A 17926-nucleotide genomic window follows, 5' to 3' on the forward strand; every position below is an offset into this window, starting at 1 on the left:
CGTCCCACCCACTTCTGCACGTTTGCTCTGCTGTCATGAGGTCTAGCAACTTGCTTCATTTTGGGTGGGGTTTTGTTTTGTTTTACTGTTTGACTTCTGTACTGCAGCCGTGAAACCCATACCACCTTAGAACGTGGGGTTTGCTTTTTTGTAGCTTGCAAGGACGCCCTAGGTGGGTCTGTAGGAAGCCAGGTGAAGTAATATCAAAGAGCCAGAGTCCAGTAGCGCCTTAAAGACTAACAAGCTTAAGTTTATTCACAGCAAAAGCCAACAAAGGAGGGAGGGACGGTGGCTCAGTGGTAGAGCATCTGCTTGGGAAGCAGAAGGTCCCAGGTTCAATCCCCGGCATCTCCAACTCAAAAGGGTCCAGGCAGTAGGTGATGGAGATGGAGGGACGGTGGCTCAATGGTAGAGCATCTGCTTGGGAAGCAGAAGGTCCCAGGTTCAATCCCTGGCATCTCCAACTCAATAGAGTCCAGGCAGTAGGTGATGGAGATGGAGGGACGGTGGCTCAGTGGTAGAGCATCTGCTTCGGAAGCAGAAGGTCCCAGGTTCAATCCCCGGCATCTCCAACTAAAAAGGGTCCAGGCAGTAGGTGATGGAGATGGAGGGACGGTGGCTCAGTGGTAGAGCATCTGCTTGGGAAGCAGAAGGTCCCAGGTTCAATCCCCAGCATCTCCAACTCAAAAGGGCCCAGGCAGTAGGTGATGGAGATGGAGCGACGGTGGCTCAGTGGTAGAGCATCTGCTTGGGAAGCAGAAGGTCCCAGGTTCAATCCCCGGCATCTCCAACAAAAAAGGGTCCAGGAAATTAGGCATGAGAAACCTCAGCTTGAGACCTTGGAGAGCCGCTGCCAGTCTGAGTAGACAATACTGACTTTGATGGACCGAGGGTTTGATTTCAGTAGAAGGCAGCTTCATATGTTCATATATGTTCCAAAACAATACAGATAAAACCAGTGCCGGTTAGAGTAACCCATATAATTTGTGCTGAGAGAACAGAGGTAAAATTGCTACAATCTATTATAAAGCATACATACCGTTTATAATGGGATTAAACCTTTTAAAAACTACCAACTAAGAGAGAGCGGAAGTAAATGCCTAGCTATTACCCTTCAGAGCTACGAGTGACTTTCTAGTTCTGGCGGCAAGCCAGCCAAATTTAGCTAATTTGAGTATAACCCTAGGGTTCCTATCGTTCAGAAGATCCTTCGGTTATTGCATTTTTGGATTAAGAGTGGTAGGCAAGACGGCAGGGAAAGGAAGGATTTCGCGGTGAATGTTGTACACCTTGCAGTCATACAGGACACGCACTAAAGACGAACAAAATTTGTGGCGGGGTGGCGGGGTGGGAATGAGCTGTCGCAAGTCTCCGCTCCCTTCTTCAGAGTGAAGTAAGGCAACCTTAGGTGCTCTTCAAGATGAGGTTATGTGTTGGAGCTGCTCAGAAACCAGGGTGCTCGGTTACCCTCTCGGGAGGGTACGGTCATTGTGTCCCTCTCGGGAGGGACGATCATTGTGTCCCAGGGTTGAGAACTTCTACTTTGTCCAGCAGAGCCCCCAGCGGTACCACAGCTGATGCGTGCTGGGGGGGACAGAAGAGGGGCGAGAGAACGAAAGCGCCTGTGTAATCGGCCTCTAGCCCTACATCCCCAGAATCGCAAAAGCCCCACCCCCTTCCTGCGTTCCTGTTAAGAGAAATCTCAGCGAAGACGTTGAAAGCTGGGAGGGGGGGGGGCTCCTTATCGAATCCACCCCCCGCAGTCGCGACGCCTCCCTTCGTCCATGTACGCACACACCTGCACACGCGTACGGGAGTCTGCCGTTTGATGTACGGCTGGACCTTCTCCACCTCAGCAGGTGGTCGCATCAAAGGGTGACTGGAGGAGGGGGCGGGCCGGGCATCCAAGGCTTTTAACCTGTCCTTGCTGCTAGGGGGTCTGTGCCCCCTCCTCTCCCCTCCCACAAGCCAGAGATGGAACCGGAGCCAGAGGGGGTGCGGTGGTGGAGACACCCTTGCTGGGAAGGTGGATCGCCCGACCCAGAAATGCCTTACCTTTGCCCGGTTTTTAGCAGCTTTGCAGAATCTGTTTTAGCCAGAGGCGATGGCGGGCCGAATAGAAGTCACCGCCGTGAACGAAGCCTTTGTTTTCACACTGCCCCCAGGCGCCATTTTACGCTTTGGGTGATTAAAAATAATTCTGTTGGGCTCCATTAGGACAAGGGTGTCGAACTCATTTGTTTTGAGGGCCTGATTGGGCATAAATGAGACCTTGTCGGGCCGGGTCACATGTGTACCTATTTAAGATTAGATAGCAGAGATATGAAGGACACAGACAAACACAATTAAAGCTTTTAAAAAACCCTTTAAAACATGCTTAAAACATTAGCCCTCATTGGTCTTAAAGGTGTTTGCTTTGCATCTCTCCCATGGGATCCAGGAAACTGGGCAAAGGAAGCTCTGGCTCTTTCCTTCCTTCCTTTCCCAGGGACTGGAGGGGGGAGCCTCAGCCAATAGAAGAAAGAGAGGCTTGCAAATGATAACTAAAGTGCGTTGGAAGTGGATCAGGGCTGGTGATTGCTCTGCTGTGCAATTGCGATAGCCTGGCAAAAGCAAGCTCTCCCTCCCCCCCCCTCTTCCTCCCCAAGGAGGAGCCTCAGCCAATGGAGAAAATAGAGGCTTTGCTCTGTAGCTCCTGTGCGATTGAGCAAGCCTTGCAAAGCAAGAGAAAAGGAGGAGGAAGCAGATGGTAGCCAGTTGCTTGGGGTCCTGATAGGACCCCTCAGAGGGGCCTGATTTGGGCCAGATGTTTGACACCCCTGCATTAGGATTTTGTCCTCCCTGCCTCCCCATCCCCCGACACTTCATGGTGGCATAAACAGAGTACTGGGGCGGGGGGTGTCTCCCCACCTTCCTTTTAATTTTCCCAAGAGCCCTATCAGGTAGGCTAGACAGGGAGAGAGGGGCTAGCATAAAGGCAACAGGGCATTTGGAAATTAAGGGAACATGCGTGCAAAATATATAATGCACTTTCCATGCACGTTGCAACTGGATTTTGCTGTGCGAAATGGCAAAATCCACTTGCAAATGAGAACTAAAGTGCATTGGAAGTGGATCAGGGCTGGTGATTGCCTAGGGCGCGGCCTTCTGGGGGCGCTGAATCGGGCACCCCCATGTGACTTGGTGATGTTATCAGTTCAGGGGGAGGGGGAGCCAGAATTTAGCCTTGCCTAAAGTGCCAGATGCTGGAGAAGAGTCTTGAGAGTCCCTCGGACAAGAAGATCCAATCAGTCAGTCCTAAGGGAAATCAACCCAGACTGTTCCCTGGAAGGTCAGATGCTGAAGCTGAAGCTCAAATCCTTTGGCCACCCAGTGAGAAGGGAGCACTTCCTGGAGGAGACTCTTGAGAGTCTCTTGGACTGCAAGAAGATCCAATCAGTCAGTCCTAAGGGAAATCAACCCAGACTGTTCCCTGGAAAGTCAGATGCTGAAGCGGAAGCTCAAATACTTTGGCCACCCAATGGGAAGGGAGCACTCCCTGGAGAAGATCCTGATGCTAGGAAAGGGAGAAGGCAAAAGAAGAAGGGGATGGCAAAAGATGAGATGGCTGGACAGCATTACTGATGTAACAAACACGAATTTGAGCATACTTTGGAGGATGGTAGAAGACAGGACTTTGGCGTGACTTTGTCCATGGGGTCACAAAGAGTCGAACTCAATTGTGCGACTGAACAACAAAAGGTGCCAGATAGTCTAGGGGCGGCCCTGAAGCGGATTAAAGTGTATTTTGGTGTATTTGAACCTGGGTCTTCTCAGACTAGGGTTGCCAAGTCCTCTTCAAGCTCCAGCGGGGGACATCCGCACACGCATGTTGTGCACACGCAATGAAATGATATCACCCGGAAGTGACGTCACCAAAATGGTGGCACGCGCACGGGCCACTCTAGGCATTTCTGGGAAAACTCTATGGTTTCCCTGGGCGCTCTAGCCATTTGGGAAGTTAATACTCTATGGTAACTGTAGCACCATTTTGATTTTGAGTTTGGGGGCCGATGCACGCAGGGGATTGAACCTGGGACCTACCTGGAAGTGACGTCATCGTGCCAGTGACGCAGAGGGAGGTCTCCTCTGCCGGCCCTCTGCATCACCGGTGCGATGATGTCACCCGGAAGTGACATCATCAAAATGGCACAATAGGTACCATAGAGTACAGTAGGTACCAATGTGGGCCAGCGGACCAGACCAGGGGCTTGGCAGCCCTACGTCAGACCTAACGTGGTTTCAGAGGGTAGCCATTTTGGTCTTCAGCAGAACGCTTAGATTCAAGTCTGGTAGCTCCTTTGAGATCAGCGCATTTTCAGGGTATAATCAGTGAGTCGTGTTGAAGAACGTTTCGGCTCTTGAAAGCTTACACCCTGCACATCTTGTTGGTGTGTAAGATGCGAATGGACTTGGATCTAACAATCCTAATACGACGCCCAGGGCAGGAGCTCCTTTGCATATTAGGCCGCACCCCGCTGATGTAGCCAATCCTTTAAGAAGGTTACAGCAGGCCCTGTAAGAAGAGCCCTGTAAGCTCTTGGAGGATTGGCTGCGTCGAGGGGGTGTGGCCTAACATGCAAAGGAGCCCCTGTTACAAAGTGAGCCTTGATGACACCTTAACCATCGCACCGCAAAAACACACACATGCACACACCCTTATTATGAATGAATCGTGACAAATTTGCAATGAAAATCGTGGACTTTGTGGGGGGAGGTTGTGTACACCCAACTTGCGAGGCCGTGGCTCGGTGGAGGGCTGCCGCTTAGCATGCTGAAGGTCCCAGGTTCAATCCCCAGCATCTCCAGTTAAAAAGGATCAGACGGAAGGGGGTATGAAGACCTCAGCCTGAGACCCTGGAGAGCCGTTGCTGGTCTGAGGAAGCGATATTGACTTGGATGGATGGAGGGCCTGATTCGGTATAAGGCAGCTACATGTGTTGTTGTCTTCGCTTACATGATCCATGGGCATCCCTGAAGCTTTGCAGAACCCTCCTCACCTGCGGGTCTATTTTTCGAACCCTTGTGTGCATGCAGGTGCAGGGGTGGGATTCTAGCAGGAGCTCCTTTGCATATTAGGCCACACCCCTCTGATGTAGCCAATCCTCTTGGAGCTTACAGCAGGCCCTATCCGAAGAGCCTTGTAAGCTCTTGGAGGATTGGCTACATTGGGGGGGTGTGGCCTAATATGCAAAGGAGCTCCTGCTGGAATTCCACCCACTGCTTAAGCGCCTGGGATTAACGATCTCCGATGCAGTGGCGACGAGCAAGCTGGCTTTAAATAGGGAGGACTGGAAAAAACTTGGAATCCCTAATCTTTAAAAGTAAATGATGAAGCACACGTTTCGTGCGATGAAGGGGCAGCTGTGCGTTGAAGGCAGAATCTTTGCTAGCAAAGCGGATGGCATGTGGGTGTGGGGAAGGCCGACGGAAAGAGCCGGAAGAGAACAGTGTTAACCTCCTGGTCTCGGTCTCCGTGAGTCTCCACTCCTTAGGAAGAAAAGTGTCTGGAGCAAGACTTTTTTCTTGTAGCAGGAACTTCTTTGCATATTAGGCCACACCCCCTCGAGGTAGCCAACCCTCCTGGCGCTTACCGCAGGCCCTGTACGAAGAGCCCTGGAAGGCCTTGGAGGATTGGCTACACCAGGGGTGTGTGGCCTAATAGGCAAAGGAGTTTCTGCTACAAAAAAAGCCCTGGGTCGCACCCCCTGATGTAGCCGATCCTCCTGGAGCTTCCAGTAGGCCCTGTGCTAAGAGCCCTGTAAGCTCTTGGAGGATTGACTACATCAGGGGTGTGTGGCCTAATATGCAAAGGAGTTCCTGCTGTAGAAAAAAGCCCTGCTCATCTGCCCTGCCCGAACTCCGGGCTAAGCAAAGAGGTCCCCTCAGGACTGGTCTCTGCCCTTCGTTTCTTTATTGGTTCTCTGGAAATATGTCCCTTTGCATCCTTCTCGTGTCCTCCTCTCTCTCTCTTTGTTTTGTGTTCTGCTTTTAGATTTTTTTTTCATCTCAAAATGGCGTCCTTTCCAGAATAGGCGCCACCAACATTCCTGCAGTTTTTACCCCGCCCTTCCTTCAAAGATCTCAGGGCGCCATGCATGGGCCTCCTCTCCCCTTTTTATCTTCACGACAACCCTGCGAGGTAGGTTAGGCTGAGCGAGAGCGGCTGGCCCCACCCCCACCCCCCCGGGGTCATCCACTGAGCGTTACGGCTGAATGGGGGACTTGAACCCGCATCTCCTCAGCCCTAGGCCAGCATTCTTAACTGCTCTGATTCTGCTGTGATTTGATGTCCCTTTCTAGGTCCCTCTTCAGCCCCTCTGCTTTCCTCTTCCTCGCTCCCCCACAAATAGATTCTGTGATTGAGGGCAGTTGCAGAGTGTGAATCTCTTGGATTCCTTTTTTGCCCTGTCATCCCACAGGTTCAGGGCTTTTTTTGTAGCAGGAGCTCCTTTGCATATTAGGCCACACCCCCTGATGTAGCCAATCCCCCAAGAGCTTACAGGATTCATAGTACAGGGCCTACTGGAAGCTCCAGGAGGATTGGCTACATCGGGAGGTATGGCTTAATATCCGAAGATGTTCCTGCTACAATAAAAGCCCCGATATTAGGCCACACCCCCTGATGTAGCCAATCCCCCAAGAGCTTACAGGGCTCTTCGTACAGGGCCTACTGCAAGCTCCAGGATTGGCTACATCAGGGAGGTGTGGCCTAATATCCAAAGATGTTCCTGCTACAATAAAAGCCCTGATATAAGGTCACACACCCCTGATGTAGCCAATGCCCCTAGAGGGCTCTTTGTACAGGGCCTACTGTAAGCTCCAGGAGGATTGGCTACATCACGGGGGTGTGGCCTAATTGGGGGTGCAGCCTAATATACAAAGGAGTTCCTGCTACGAAAAAAGCCCGGCAGAGGTTTAAAAGGAACCCCAATTTCATCCTTCTCTGAAGGCAATAGCTTGTTTTTTGTAATGCCCCCTCTTTGGTTGTGGGTTCCCAAGGTAGAGCACTGCCTCAGGCACCTGTTCTCAGGTTCATTCAGCAGAGACAAGCTGGCTCAATGCATCAAGCACTCATTTGCTAGGAGACCATTCCAACCACCAGCAACTTCAGCTGCCATAACTGGACACAAGAGCTCTGCCCAACAGGACCAAACTAAATCACACAGATATTCGGGGAGGAATGGATTGTTCCATTATGTAGTTACGTACATATATACAATCAGGGCTTTTTGTGTCGCAGGAATTCCTTTGCATATTAGGCCCCTCCCCCCCTAGGGGAGGGACGGTGGCTCAGTGGTAGAGCATCTGCTTGGGAAGCAGAAGGTCCCAGGTTCAATCCCTGGCATCTCCAAAAAAGGGTCCAGGCAAATAGGTGGGAAAAACCTCCGCTTGAGACCCTGGAGAGCCGCTGCCAGTCTGAGAAGACAATACTGACTTTGATGGACCGAGGGTCTGATTCAGTATAAGGCAGCTTCATATGTTCATATGATGTAACCAATTCTTCTGGAGCTTCCAGTAGGCCCTGTACTGAGAGCCCTGTAAGCTCTTGGAGGATTGGCTACATCAAGGGGTTGTGGCCTAACACGCAAAGGAGTTTTTGCTACCCCCCAAAAAGCCCTGTATATAATAAATATACCACCGTTTTCAGATTGGAGAGACACTCAGAGGAGATGGAAGGATCTCTGATTCCATCGCATTCTGTTTCCTTCTCTGGGCTGCCCTACATTTCCCCAAACTCTCCTCAGCCGCACATCTGCCAAGGAACTAGCCAAGTCATGATGCCAGTCTCTGTCGCCCATGCCAGCCCTGGCTGTGGGCATCGTCCGCTTCTCCGTCAGAAACAGTATCTTCAACTTAACCTTGCATCTCATCTCTTGTTGGCAGAGCTTTCAAAAGCATCTTTTTGAAAAAAAGATACTTCTCTGATCTCCCCCCCCCTTCCCTAAAAATAAAAAAAAAGCTCTTTCTCCCCTTTCTGCTTCCTACCCCCGGGATCGCCACCCCCTAAGTACACGTTCAGCAACATAGAAAAGCAGCCCGGGTCTGTTGGGTTTGTAACCCATCGTCTAGCGGCTCCAGGGGTAGGCAACGTTGGCTCTCCCGATGTTTTTTGCCTACAACTCCCATCAGCCCCAGGCATTGACCATGCTGGCTGGGGCTGATGGGAGTTGTATGCAAAAAACATCTGGAGAGCTACCGTTGGTCACCCCTGGGTAGTGGTTAAGTGTGTGGACTCTTCTCTGGGAGAACCGGGTTTGATTCCCCCACTCCTCCACCTGCAGCTGCTGAATGGCCTTGGGTCAGCCATAGCTCTCATAGGAGTTGTCCTTGAAAGGGCAGCTTCTGGGAGAGCTCTCTCAGCCCCACCCACCTCACAGGGTGTTTGTTGAGGGGGGGGGGAGGAGATATAGGACAGGGGTGGCCATGTTGGCTCTCTGGATGTTTTTTGCCTATAACTCCCATCAGCCCCAGGCATTGGCCAAGCTGGCTGGGGCTGATGGGAGTTGTAGGCAAAAAAACCTCTGGAGAGCCAATGTTCCCTACCCCAGGTAGCCCACCCTGGAAACAGCTTGTTATCTCTCTCTGGCCCAATAAACGTGGGCAGGATCATTTCTCTGAGCACATCACTAGTCAAACTGCGCTACCAGACAGTCGAGGAAGGATTTGTCGGATTTTTTTTTTTATGGCATTTACCCCAAAGTGACACGTTAGCTATGACCGTTTTGGTGGGGCCGCCACGCGGAGAGGCAGACGAGCCAGCCCGTAGTGCCCCCAAGAGGCCGATGCGGTCTCTGCGGAAGCCCATCCCGTTGTGAGGGGGGAGGTATTCCCGGGCAGGGCAGGCAGCTCCAGCGGGGGGTCCTAACGGCTTGCTGTGTGTGTGTGTGTGTTTGTTGTTGTTTTTATTTTGTGTTGTGTCCCTAGTTAAATGGAAGTGGCCAAGTGAAGGTGCCCGGGCACTATCTTCCCACACAGATGTTGGCGCCACCACCCCCTGGTATGCCCCGCCTGGCAATCTCACCTGATACCAAATCCACCACGACAACTTCCGAGGGAGGGACCTCTTCGCCGACATCACCCAGTAAGCAAGCAAGCCCCGCTGCCTGACGCCCACCTACCCACTCCTCAATGCCCAAGCCCTTCCCGCCTCCCCTTGCTGATCCCCCACGCCCCATCCTCTGCCATCTTTTCAATCTCAGGGCACTGTGCAATTCCGGCTGGGAGGGGCAAAGTTTGGGGGGAGGGCTTCCGGACGGGGCAGCCGCTGGAGAGATCGGTTTTGGACAAGGCTGTTCGACCTGGTGGTTGACAACCTGGTTTGAATCCCCAAGGGGCAGGGGTGGGATTCTAGCAGGAGCTCCTTTGCCTATTAGGCCACACCCCTCTGATGTAGCCAATCCTCCTGGAGCTGACAGCAGGCCCTGTACGAAGAGCCCTGTAAGGAATTCTAGCAGGACCTCCTTTGCCTATTAGGCTACACACCCCTGATGTAGCCAGTCCTCCTGGAGCTTACAGCAGGCCCTGTATGAAGAGCCCTGTAAGGGATTCTAGCAGGACCTTCTTTGCATATTAGGCTACACACCCCTGATGTAGCCAGTCCTCCTGGAGCTTACAGCAGGCCCTGTATGAAGAGCCCTGTAAGGAATTCTAGCAGGACCTCCTTTGCCTATTAGGCTACACACCCCTGATGTAGCCAATCCTCCTGGAGCTTACAGCAGGCCCTGTACGAAGAGCCCTGTAAGGGATTCTAGCAGGACCTTCTTTGCATATTAGGCCACACACCCCTGATGTAGCCAATCCTCCAAGAGCTTACAGCAGGCCCTGTGAGAAGAGCCCCGTAAGGAATTCTAGCAGGACCTCCTTTGCATATTAGGCCACACCCCCTGATGTAGCCAATCCTCCTGGAGCTTACAGCAGGCCCTGTACGAAGAGCCCGGTAAGGGATTCTAGCAGGACCTCCTTTGCATATTAGGCCACACCCCCCTGATGTAGCCAATCCTCCAAGAGCTTACAGTAGGCCCTGTACGAAGAGCCCTGTAAGGAATTCTAGCAGGACCTCCTTTGCCTATTAGGCCACACACCCCTTATGTAGCCAATCCTCCAAGAGCTTCCAAGGCTCTTATTTGTAAGCTAGGGTTCCCAACCCCCCCGCCCTGCCGGGGGACCCCTGGATTAGGAGCCTTTCCCCGCGATCTCCAAGAATGTGAAAGCGGGAGGGGGGGGGAAACGGCACGGCCTCCCTTCGCGAGATGCATGCTGGGACTCGTAATCCTTGCATCCTTTCCGGCTGCTACAGGCGTCTCCTTGGGGAGTCTGGCCGGCGGAGGGGGGGAGCTTCGCTCCCAGAGGACCAGGTGCGTTTCTACCTCCGGAGGCTTCAGTCGCTGCTTGAAAGGCTTCCTCTTGGGATGGGGTGTCTGTGTTAGTTTGAAGAAGTTGGCAGCAACTCGTGAGTAGAGAGGCCGATCCCCCTTCAGTGTTGCCAGAAATGCAGGGGGGGGAGTCTGCTGAGTACTTCATTATTCTCTATGTGGAAATCGATTCTCATAGGGTATAATGGAGAATTGATCTGGAGGTTTTGAGGGCTCTGAGGGTGCTGTTTTTTGAGGTAGAGGCACCAAATTTTCAGTATAGTATCTAGTGACTCTCTCCAAAGTATCCGCCAAGTTTCAAAACGATTGGACCATGGGGTCCAATTCTATGAGCCCCAAAAGAAGGTGCCCCTATCCTTCATTATTTCCTATGGAAGGAAGTCATTTAAAAAGGTCTGCTGTCCTTTTAAATGTGATGGCCAGAACTCCCTTGGAGTTCAATTATGCTTGTCACACCCTTGTTCCTGGCTCCGCCCCGATGTCTCCTGGCTCCACCCCCAAAGTCTTCTGGCTCCACCCCCAAAGACCCCAGATATTTCTTGAATTTGACTCGGCAACCCTACCCGTATCCCTGCAGTTCCACCTTAATGGATGCAAGATGTCCCCCCCCTCCCCTCTATTAGTGCACAGCTTGTTTTCTTTATCTGCAGTTGCATCGAAACAAAGGTCTTGCAAAGCTCTGTGCTTTTTTTTCCTGTTCAGGATCAGGTGATTTGGAGTCTTTCCTTGGTCCTTCGCTCTGAGGAAAACTAGGCCAGATATCAAGACTGGGGAATCATTTCGTTCGCTTCCCTGCCTCATTCTGCTTCCCTTTATTTTCCTCCCTCTATATACAAACGACAGAAGGATTGGGCGGAGAGTCTCCTTTCCGTTGACCCAGAATCACTCCTTGACCTTGGGGAAAGTCATACATTTTGCAGAACTTGGAGGAGTGGCTGCTGCTGCTGCATTTGGAATATAATTGGAGGGGGGGGCATGTCTTGTGTGTGTGTGTATCGGTGGCGAGGTATTGCGTAAATAGGGTTGCCAGGTCCAGAAATATCTGGGGAGTCCAGTGTTCCCTCTAAGCTGCAGTATTGTGAGCAAAATTTCTACTTTTGTGAGCTACCAGCAGGACTCTTTTTGTAGGAAAAGGCCCAGCAGGAACTCATTTGCATACTAGGCCACACCCCCTGATGGCACCATTGTTTCACATAGGGCTTTTTGTAGGGAAAAGCCCAGCATGAATTTATTTGCATACTAGGCCACACCCCCTGATGGCACCATTGTTTCACATAGGGCTTTTTGTAGGAAAAACCCCAGCATGAATTTATTTGCATACTAGGCCACACCCCCTGATGGCACCATTGTTTCACATAGGGCTTTTTGTAGGAAAAACCCCAGCATGAAATTATTTGCATACTAGGACACACCCCCTGATGGCACCATTGTTTCCCATAGGGCTTTTTGTAGGAAAAAGCCCAGCATGGATTTATTTGCATACTAGGCCACACACCCTGATGGCACCATTGTTTCACATGGGGCTTTTTGTAGGAAAAAAACCAGCATGAAATTATTTGCATACTAGGCCACACCCCCTGTCACCAAGCCAGCCGGAGCAGTGTTCCTGTGTGTTCCTGCTCAAAAAAAGCCCTGGCTACTAGTAGTAAAGTTGTGAATTGTAAAGTAGTAAAGTTGTGAATTGGCATTAAAGTTGTGAGCTGCTGTATAAATTACTGTGCTCTGGGACCATTTTGCCTGAGCGAAGACAAAAATGTGTGAGCTGGAGGCTAAAAATCTGTGAGCTAGCTCACGCTCACTCAGCTTGGAGGGAACACTGGTGAGGACTTTGGGGGTGGAGCCAGGAGTCTTGGGAGGCGGAGCCAGGAGGCATTGGGAGTGGAGCCAGGAGCTCGGTTGTGACAAACATCATGGAACTCCACAAGGAGTTCTGGCCATCACATTTAAAGGGGCTGCCCACTTTTAAAATGCCTTCCCTCCATTGGAAATAATGAAGGACCTTCTTTGGGGGCTCATAAAATTGGACCCCCTGGTCCAATCTTTTTGAAAGTTGGAGGGTATTTTGGGGAGAGACACTGGATGATATGGTGAGAATTTGGTGCCTCTAACTCAAAAAACAGTCCCCCCAGAGCCCCAGTTACCTGTGGATCAATTCTCCATTATAGCCTATGGGAATTGGTCTCCAAAGGGAATAATGGAGTGCCCAGCAGACATTTCCCTCCCCCTCCCTGCTTTCTGATGACCCTGAAGTTGGGGGAGGGCTTCCAAACTGGGGGATCCCCTGCCCCCACCTGGGGATTGGCAACCCTATGTGTAAAGTTGGGGGAGGCGGAGATTATAAGTTTCTGGTGCCGGATTTGATACGTTTGAGAAATCTCTGCCTTCATGCGCAAAGCAAGTTTCTGGTCCTCATGACAGCATACATCAGGGTGGAGCAGAGTTTGTCTTCTCTGCAGGGGTCTATCTTCCTTAGACTTCTCCCCAAGGCACATTCATGGGCCGTTGCTGGTTCCCTACCTGTCCTTGGCTGAAAAGCGACTGGGGCAACCTTGAAACAGCAAATTTACCAGCGTTGCAAACTGGGGTGGTGTGCGTTGCTACCCTTTCCCCCCCCTTTCGAACTCAGAACCGGGGAGGGCTCGGCGACCGGTGTTCCCTTTAGGCTGCAGAGTCTTGTGAGCAAAAATTCTACTTTGTGAGCTACTGGCATGAAAGTTGTGAGCTTACTGCCTCAATTATTGTGCTCTGGGGTCATCCTTCCTGAGCGAAGACAAAAATGTGTTAGCTGGAGGCTAAAAATCTGTGAGCTAGCTTAGAAGGAACATTGCCCGTGACCCCAGGGACCAGGGGTTAACTTCCATGCCGTTTCTTGACTTAAAAGCGCACCCCTAGCGTCTTGAATTCCTATCAGGGAAAATAGATATCGTCGTGCCTTTTTTCATTCCTGAAGTGGATATTTTCTGGCAGGGAAAGGGAGACGAAGACTGATTTCCCACTCACCTTACGCCGCTCTCACGTTTGTCTTCTCAGCGCTGATTTCCCACTATCTGCCCTGCGGCTGCAGCAAGGATATTCATTTTCACGCAGCAAACGGAAACCGCTAAAAACCAGTTTCTGTTTGCTGTACGAAAACACCGATCTTTGCCACAGCCTCTGGGCAGTTAGTGGGAAATTGGAAGGGAGCCACGCCGAGAAGACGAACGTGAGAGCGGCGTAAGGTGAGTGCAAAATTGGTCAAAGAGTTAACAGCACCTTTCTTAGCGTCCCAATCATTACGATGACTCCTCCCGCCCACAAGTTTCTTTTTGCAGCCAAACTGGGCAGCTGTTCTCCGCCTCTCCGGTGAAGAATGGCCACCACCTAGTTACCGGGCACTCTTCCACAGGAGACACGTGGATTTGAACCCAGGACCGACTGTGTGCAAATCAGGGACTCGATGATGTCCGATAGGAGCGTGCATCTGGAATACCCAAGGCAAAATTATACCTGAAATTTGCCTTTTTGGCTCAAATTAAAAACAAATCCCTCTTGGAACTCCAGGAGTAAGAAAAAGTTCTCTCAAAACTTCAGGATTCTATTTGGGTTTAGGCACGGCCTCCTACCAATGGCCCTTTAATGTTTTTTTAAATAAGAGAAATGGGACAGGAGGCATGACTTAACAGTCCCTGCCCTTCCTTCTGTGGGGACGGCAGGCTTCTGAAGACTTCTGAAGCTCTGTGATGCCCTGGCTGGCTGCATTTTGCCACTGGGAATCCACATCTGGGCACAGCAGCCTAGCAGTCATTCTCTGGCTTTTGGGGCCAGGGCAGGCTCTGCCTCCGCAAGGCTAGCCGTAGGCTGTCTGGCACCCTTTTGTTGTCGTTGTTCAGTCGCACAGTCGAGTCCGACTCTTTGAGACCCCCTGGACCAAGTCACGCCAGGCCCTCCTGTCTTCCACCATCCTCCAAAGTCCGCTCAAATTCATGTTAGTTATAGGTCCGGCGGGGAGAACTTCCGGACTCTCTAGCCATTTGGGAGGGGAAACTCTATGGCACCGTAGAGTTTTTACCTTCGAGATGGCTCAGGTGTCTACGAAAACCATAGAGTTTTCCTGGAAATGCCTACAGTGGCCCCACACACGCGCCACCGTTTTGATGATGTTACTTCTGGGTTATGACAGGAAGCTGGGGACATAGCAACCCTAGTTAGTTACCTAGAAAAGGCTAACTTTTGGCACCCCTCCCTGCACTGATAATGTCACTAAGTCACAAGGGGGCACCCAATTTGGGACCTCCAGAAGGAAGGGTGGAGGGAAAAAATGAAATGTGAACCAACTAGGGTTGCCAAGTCCAATTCAAGAAATATTTGAGGACTTTGAGGGTGGAGCCAGGAGACTTTGGGGGTGGAGCCAGGAGACATTGGGGGTGGAGCCAGGAGACATTGGGGGCGGAGCCAGGAGACTTTGGGGTGGAGCCAGGAGACATTGGGGGCGGAGCCAGGAACAAGGGTGTGACAAGCACAATTGAACTCTAAGGGAGTTCTGGCCATCACATTTAAAGGGACAGCACACCTTTTTAAACGTCTTCCTTCCATAGGAAATAATGAAGGAGAGGGGCACCTTCTTTGGGGGCTCATAGAATTGGATCCCCTGGTCCAATCGTTTTGAAACTTGGGGGGTACTTTGGGGAGAGGCACTAGATACTATACTGAAAATTTGGTGCCTCTACCTCAAACAACAGCTCCCCCAGAGCCCCTGAAACCTCCAGATCAATTCCCCATTATATCCAATGAGAATCGACATCCACATAGGGAATAATGAAGTGCTCAGCAGACGTTCCTCCCCTCCCCCCCCGCCCGCCCCATTTTCTGGCAACTCTGAAGTGAGGGATTGGCCTCTCTACTCACGAGTTGCAGCCAACTTCTTCCAAGTAACACAGACACCCCATCCCAAGAGGAAGGGACGGTGGCTCAGTGGTAGAGCATCTGCTTGGGAAGCAGAAGGTCCCAGGTTCAATCCCTGGCATCTCCAAAAAAGGGTCCAGGCAAATAGGTGTGAAAAACCTCAGCTTGAGACCCTGGAGAGCCGCTGCAGTCTGAAAAGACAATACTGACTTTGATGGACCAAGGGTCTGATTCAGTATAAGGCAGCTTCATATGTTCATATGAAGCCTTTCAATCAGAGACTGGAGCCTCCGGAGGGGAAAAAAACCACATGGTGGCTTTGGGGGAGGGGCTTCCCCCCTCCGGCCAGCTGACTGGGGGTGGGAAGGAGACTGGGAAAGGGGAAGAACTCCCTCTGGGACCTGGGGATTGGCAAGCCTAGAACGAACCATAGCGTAGGCTGGCCTCTTTTTCTAGCAGGAGCTCCTCTGCGTATTAGGCCACGCCCCCCTGATGTAACCAGTCATCCTGGAGCTTACAGTAGCCCTGTACGAAGAGCCCTGTAAGGAATTCTAGCAGGAACTCCTTTGTATATTAGGCCACACCCCCTGATGTAGCCAATCCTCCTGGAGCTTACAGCAGGCCCTGTACGAAGAGCCCTGTAAGGAATTCTAGCAGGACCTCCTTTGCCTATTAGGCCACACCCCCTGATGTAACCAGTCATCCTGGAGCCTACAGCAGGCCCTGTACGAAGAGCCCTGTAAAGAATTCTAGCAGGACCTCCTTTGCCTATTAGGCCACACACCCCTGATGTAGCCAATCCTCCTGGAGCTTCCAGTAGGCCCTGTGAGAAGAGCCCTGTAAGGAATTCTAGCAGGACCTCCTTTGCCTATTAGGCCACACACCCCTGATGTAGCCAATCCTCCTGGAGCTTCCAGTAGGCCCTGTACGAAGAGCCCTGTAAGGAATTCTAGCAGGACCTCCTTTGCCTATTAGGCCACTCCCCCCTGATGTAGCCAATCCTCCTGGAGCTTCCAGTAGGCCCTGTACGAAGAGCCCTCTAAGCTCTTGGAGGATTGGCTACATCAGGGGGGGCGTGGCCTGATATGCAGAGAAGCTCCTGCTAGAAAAAGAGCCCTGCTGGGGTAGCCGTGTTTGTGAAGGCCAAGTAAAGAACGGAGGGGATCCACTGACCCCATGGCGATCCAGGACTGCGGTTTGAGGTTCCGCTGTGGCCCCAGTAAGTCACACGGCCTTCTTTCCCTATTTGAATTTTAGGACTTTAAAGGGCCACAGAAGAGAGGTTCCTTTTTTAAATTTCACGAGAGGGTTCCTCCACATCAAATCAAAAGACGGCCACGCTAGGAAAAGCTGAGAGGGCAGCAGGAAAAGAGGAAGACCTAACAGGAGACGGACGGTCTCAATCAAGGAAGCAGAGTCAACACTGCCCTATGGGCCCCCACGCCTTTGGGGGCCCTGGGCTAGTCCCCCCCCCCCAGTTTCCCCCCTGCTTGCAGCCCTCCCAGTCTGCACACACAACCAGCGCCTGAGCCGCTCTCTGCCCAGCTTGCCTGGTGCGGCTGCTGCTGGCGTTGTCACCCGATTTGCCTCTCTCTCCCTCTCCCCTGCAGCTTTGTCGAAGGGGCGTTGGAGGCTGCAGCGGGGACCACGGGCAGTGAGGCGGGCCCTCAGGCTCTGAGACAGTTTGCAAGGGGGCCCCCGAGGTTTTGACTGCCTTGGGGCCTCCGCGGGGTTTAATCTGGTGCTGCAAGGAAGCCGCGGCCCGCAGTTCGCAAGACCTGAACAAGGCTTTTAACAACAGGATCCTTTGGAGGTGGTCAATTCACATGAGTCAGGAGGGAGTCAATGGCACTTAACGCACAGAGAGAGAGAGAGAAAGAGAGAGAGACCAATTCCCCACTAGGCTAGTTCCAGCATCGGAGCTCTTTGACTGTCTTTGGCGGCATTGAGAGCCAGTTTGGTGTAGTGGTTAAGTGTGCAGACTCTTATCTGGGAGAACCAGGTTTGATTCCCCACTCCTCCACTAGAACCTGCTGGAATGGCCTTGGGTCAGCCATAGCCCTGGCAGAGGTTGTCCTTGAAAGGGCAGCTGCTGTGAGAGCCCTCTCTAGTCCCACCCACCTCACAGGGTGTCTGTTGTGTGGGAGGGAGATAAAGGAGATGGTAGGCCGCTCCGAGCCTCTGTTCTTGAAAGGGCAGCTTCTGGGAGAGCTCTCTCAGCCCCACCCACCTCACAGGGTGTCTGTTGTGGGGGAGGGAGATAAAGGAGATGGTAGGCCGCTCTGAGACTCTGTCCTTGAAAGGGCAGCTGCTGTGAGAGTCCTCTCAGCCCCACGCACCTCACGGGGTGTCTGTTGTGAGGGAGGGAGATAAAGGAGATGGTAGGCCGCTCTGAGCCTCTGTTCTTGAAAGGGCAGCTGCTCTGAGAGTCCTCTCAGCCCCACCTGCCTCACAGGGTGTCTGTTGTGGGGGAGGGAGATAAAGGAGATGGTAGGCCGCTCTGAGATTCTGTTCTTGAAAGGGCAGCTTCTGGGAGAGCCCTCTCAGCCCTACCCACCTCACAGGGTGTCTGTTGTGGGGGGAGGGAGGTAAAGGAGATTGTAAGCCACTCTGGGACTCTGTCCTTGAAA

General features: G+C 52.1%; 1 protein-coding gene and 1 non-coding gene across 2 annotated transcripts in view; both read left to right on the forward strand.

Annotated features, from left to right (window-relative positions):
• Window positions 1-17926, forward strand: part of LOC132567452 (nuclear factor 1 C-type-like) — an 84955-nt gene that overhangs the window by 36408 nt on the left and 30621 nt on the right. Inside the window, exons 8-9 of the mRNA XM_060233127.1 lie at window positions 6035-6181; window positions 8968-9124. Coding sequence (XP_060089110.1) covers window positions 6035-6181; window positions 8968-9124 — 304 coding nt within the window. The remainder of the gene's footprint in view (window positions 1-6034; window positions 6182-8967; window positions 9125-17926) is intronic.
• Window positions 506-572, forward strand: TRNAP-CGG (transfer RNA proline (anticodon CGG)). The gene has a single exon. It is a non-coding gene; the product is annotated as a tRNA-Pro (tRNA).

The sequence above is a fragment of the Heteronotia binoei genome, chromosome 2, assembly GCF_032191835.1.
Source record: "Heteronotia binoei isolate CCM8104 ecotype False Entrance Well chromosome 2, APGP_CSIRO_Hbin_v1, whole genome shotgun sequence".
Taxonomy (NCBI): domain Eukaryota; kingdom Metazoa; phylum Chordata; class Lepidosauria; order Squamata; family Gekkonidae; genus Heteronotia; species Heteronotia binoei.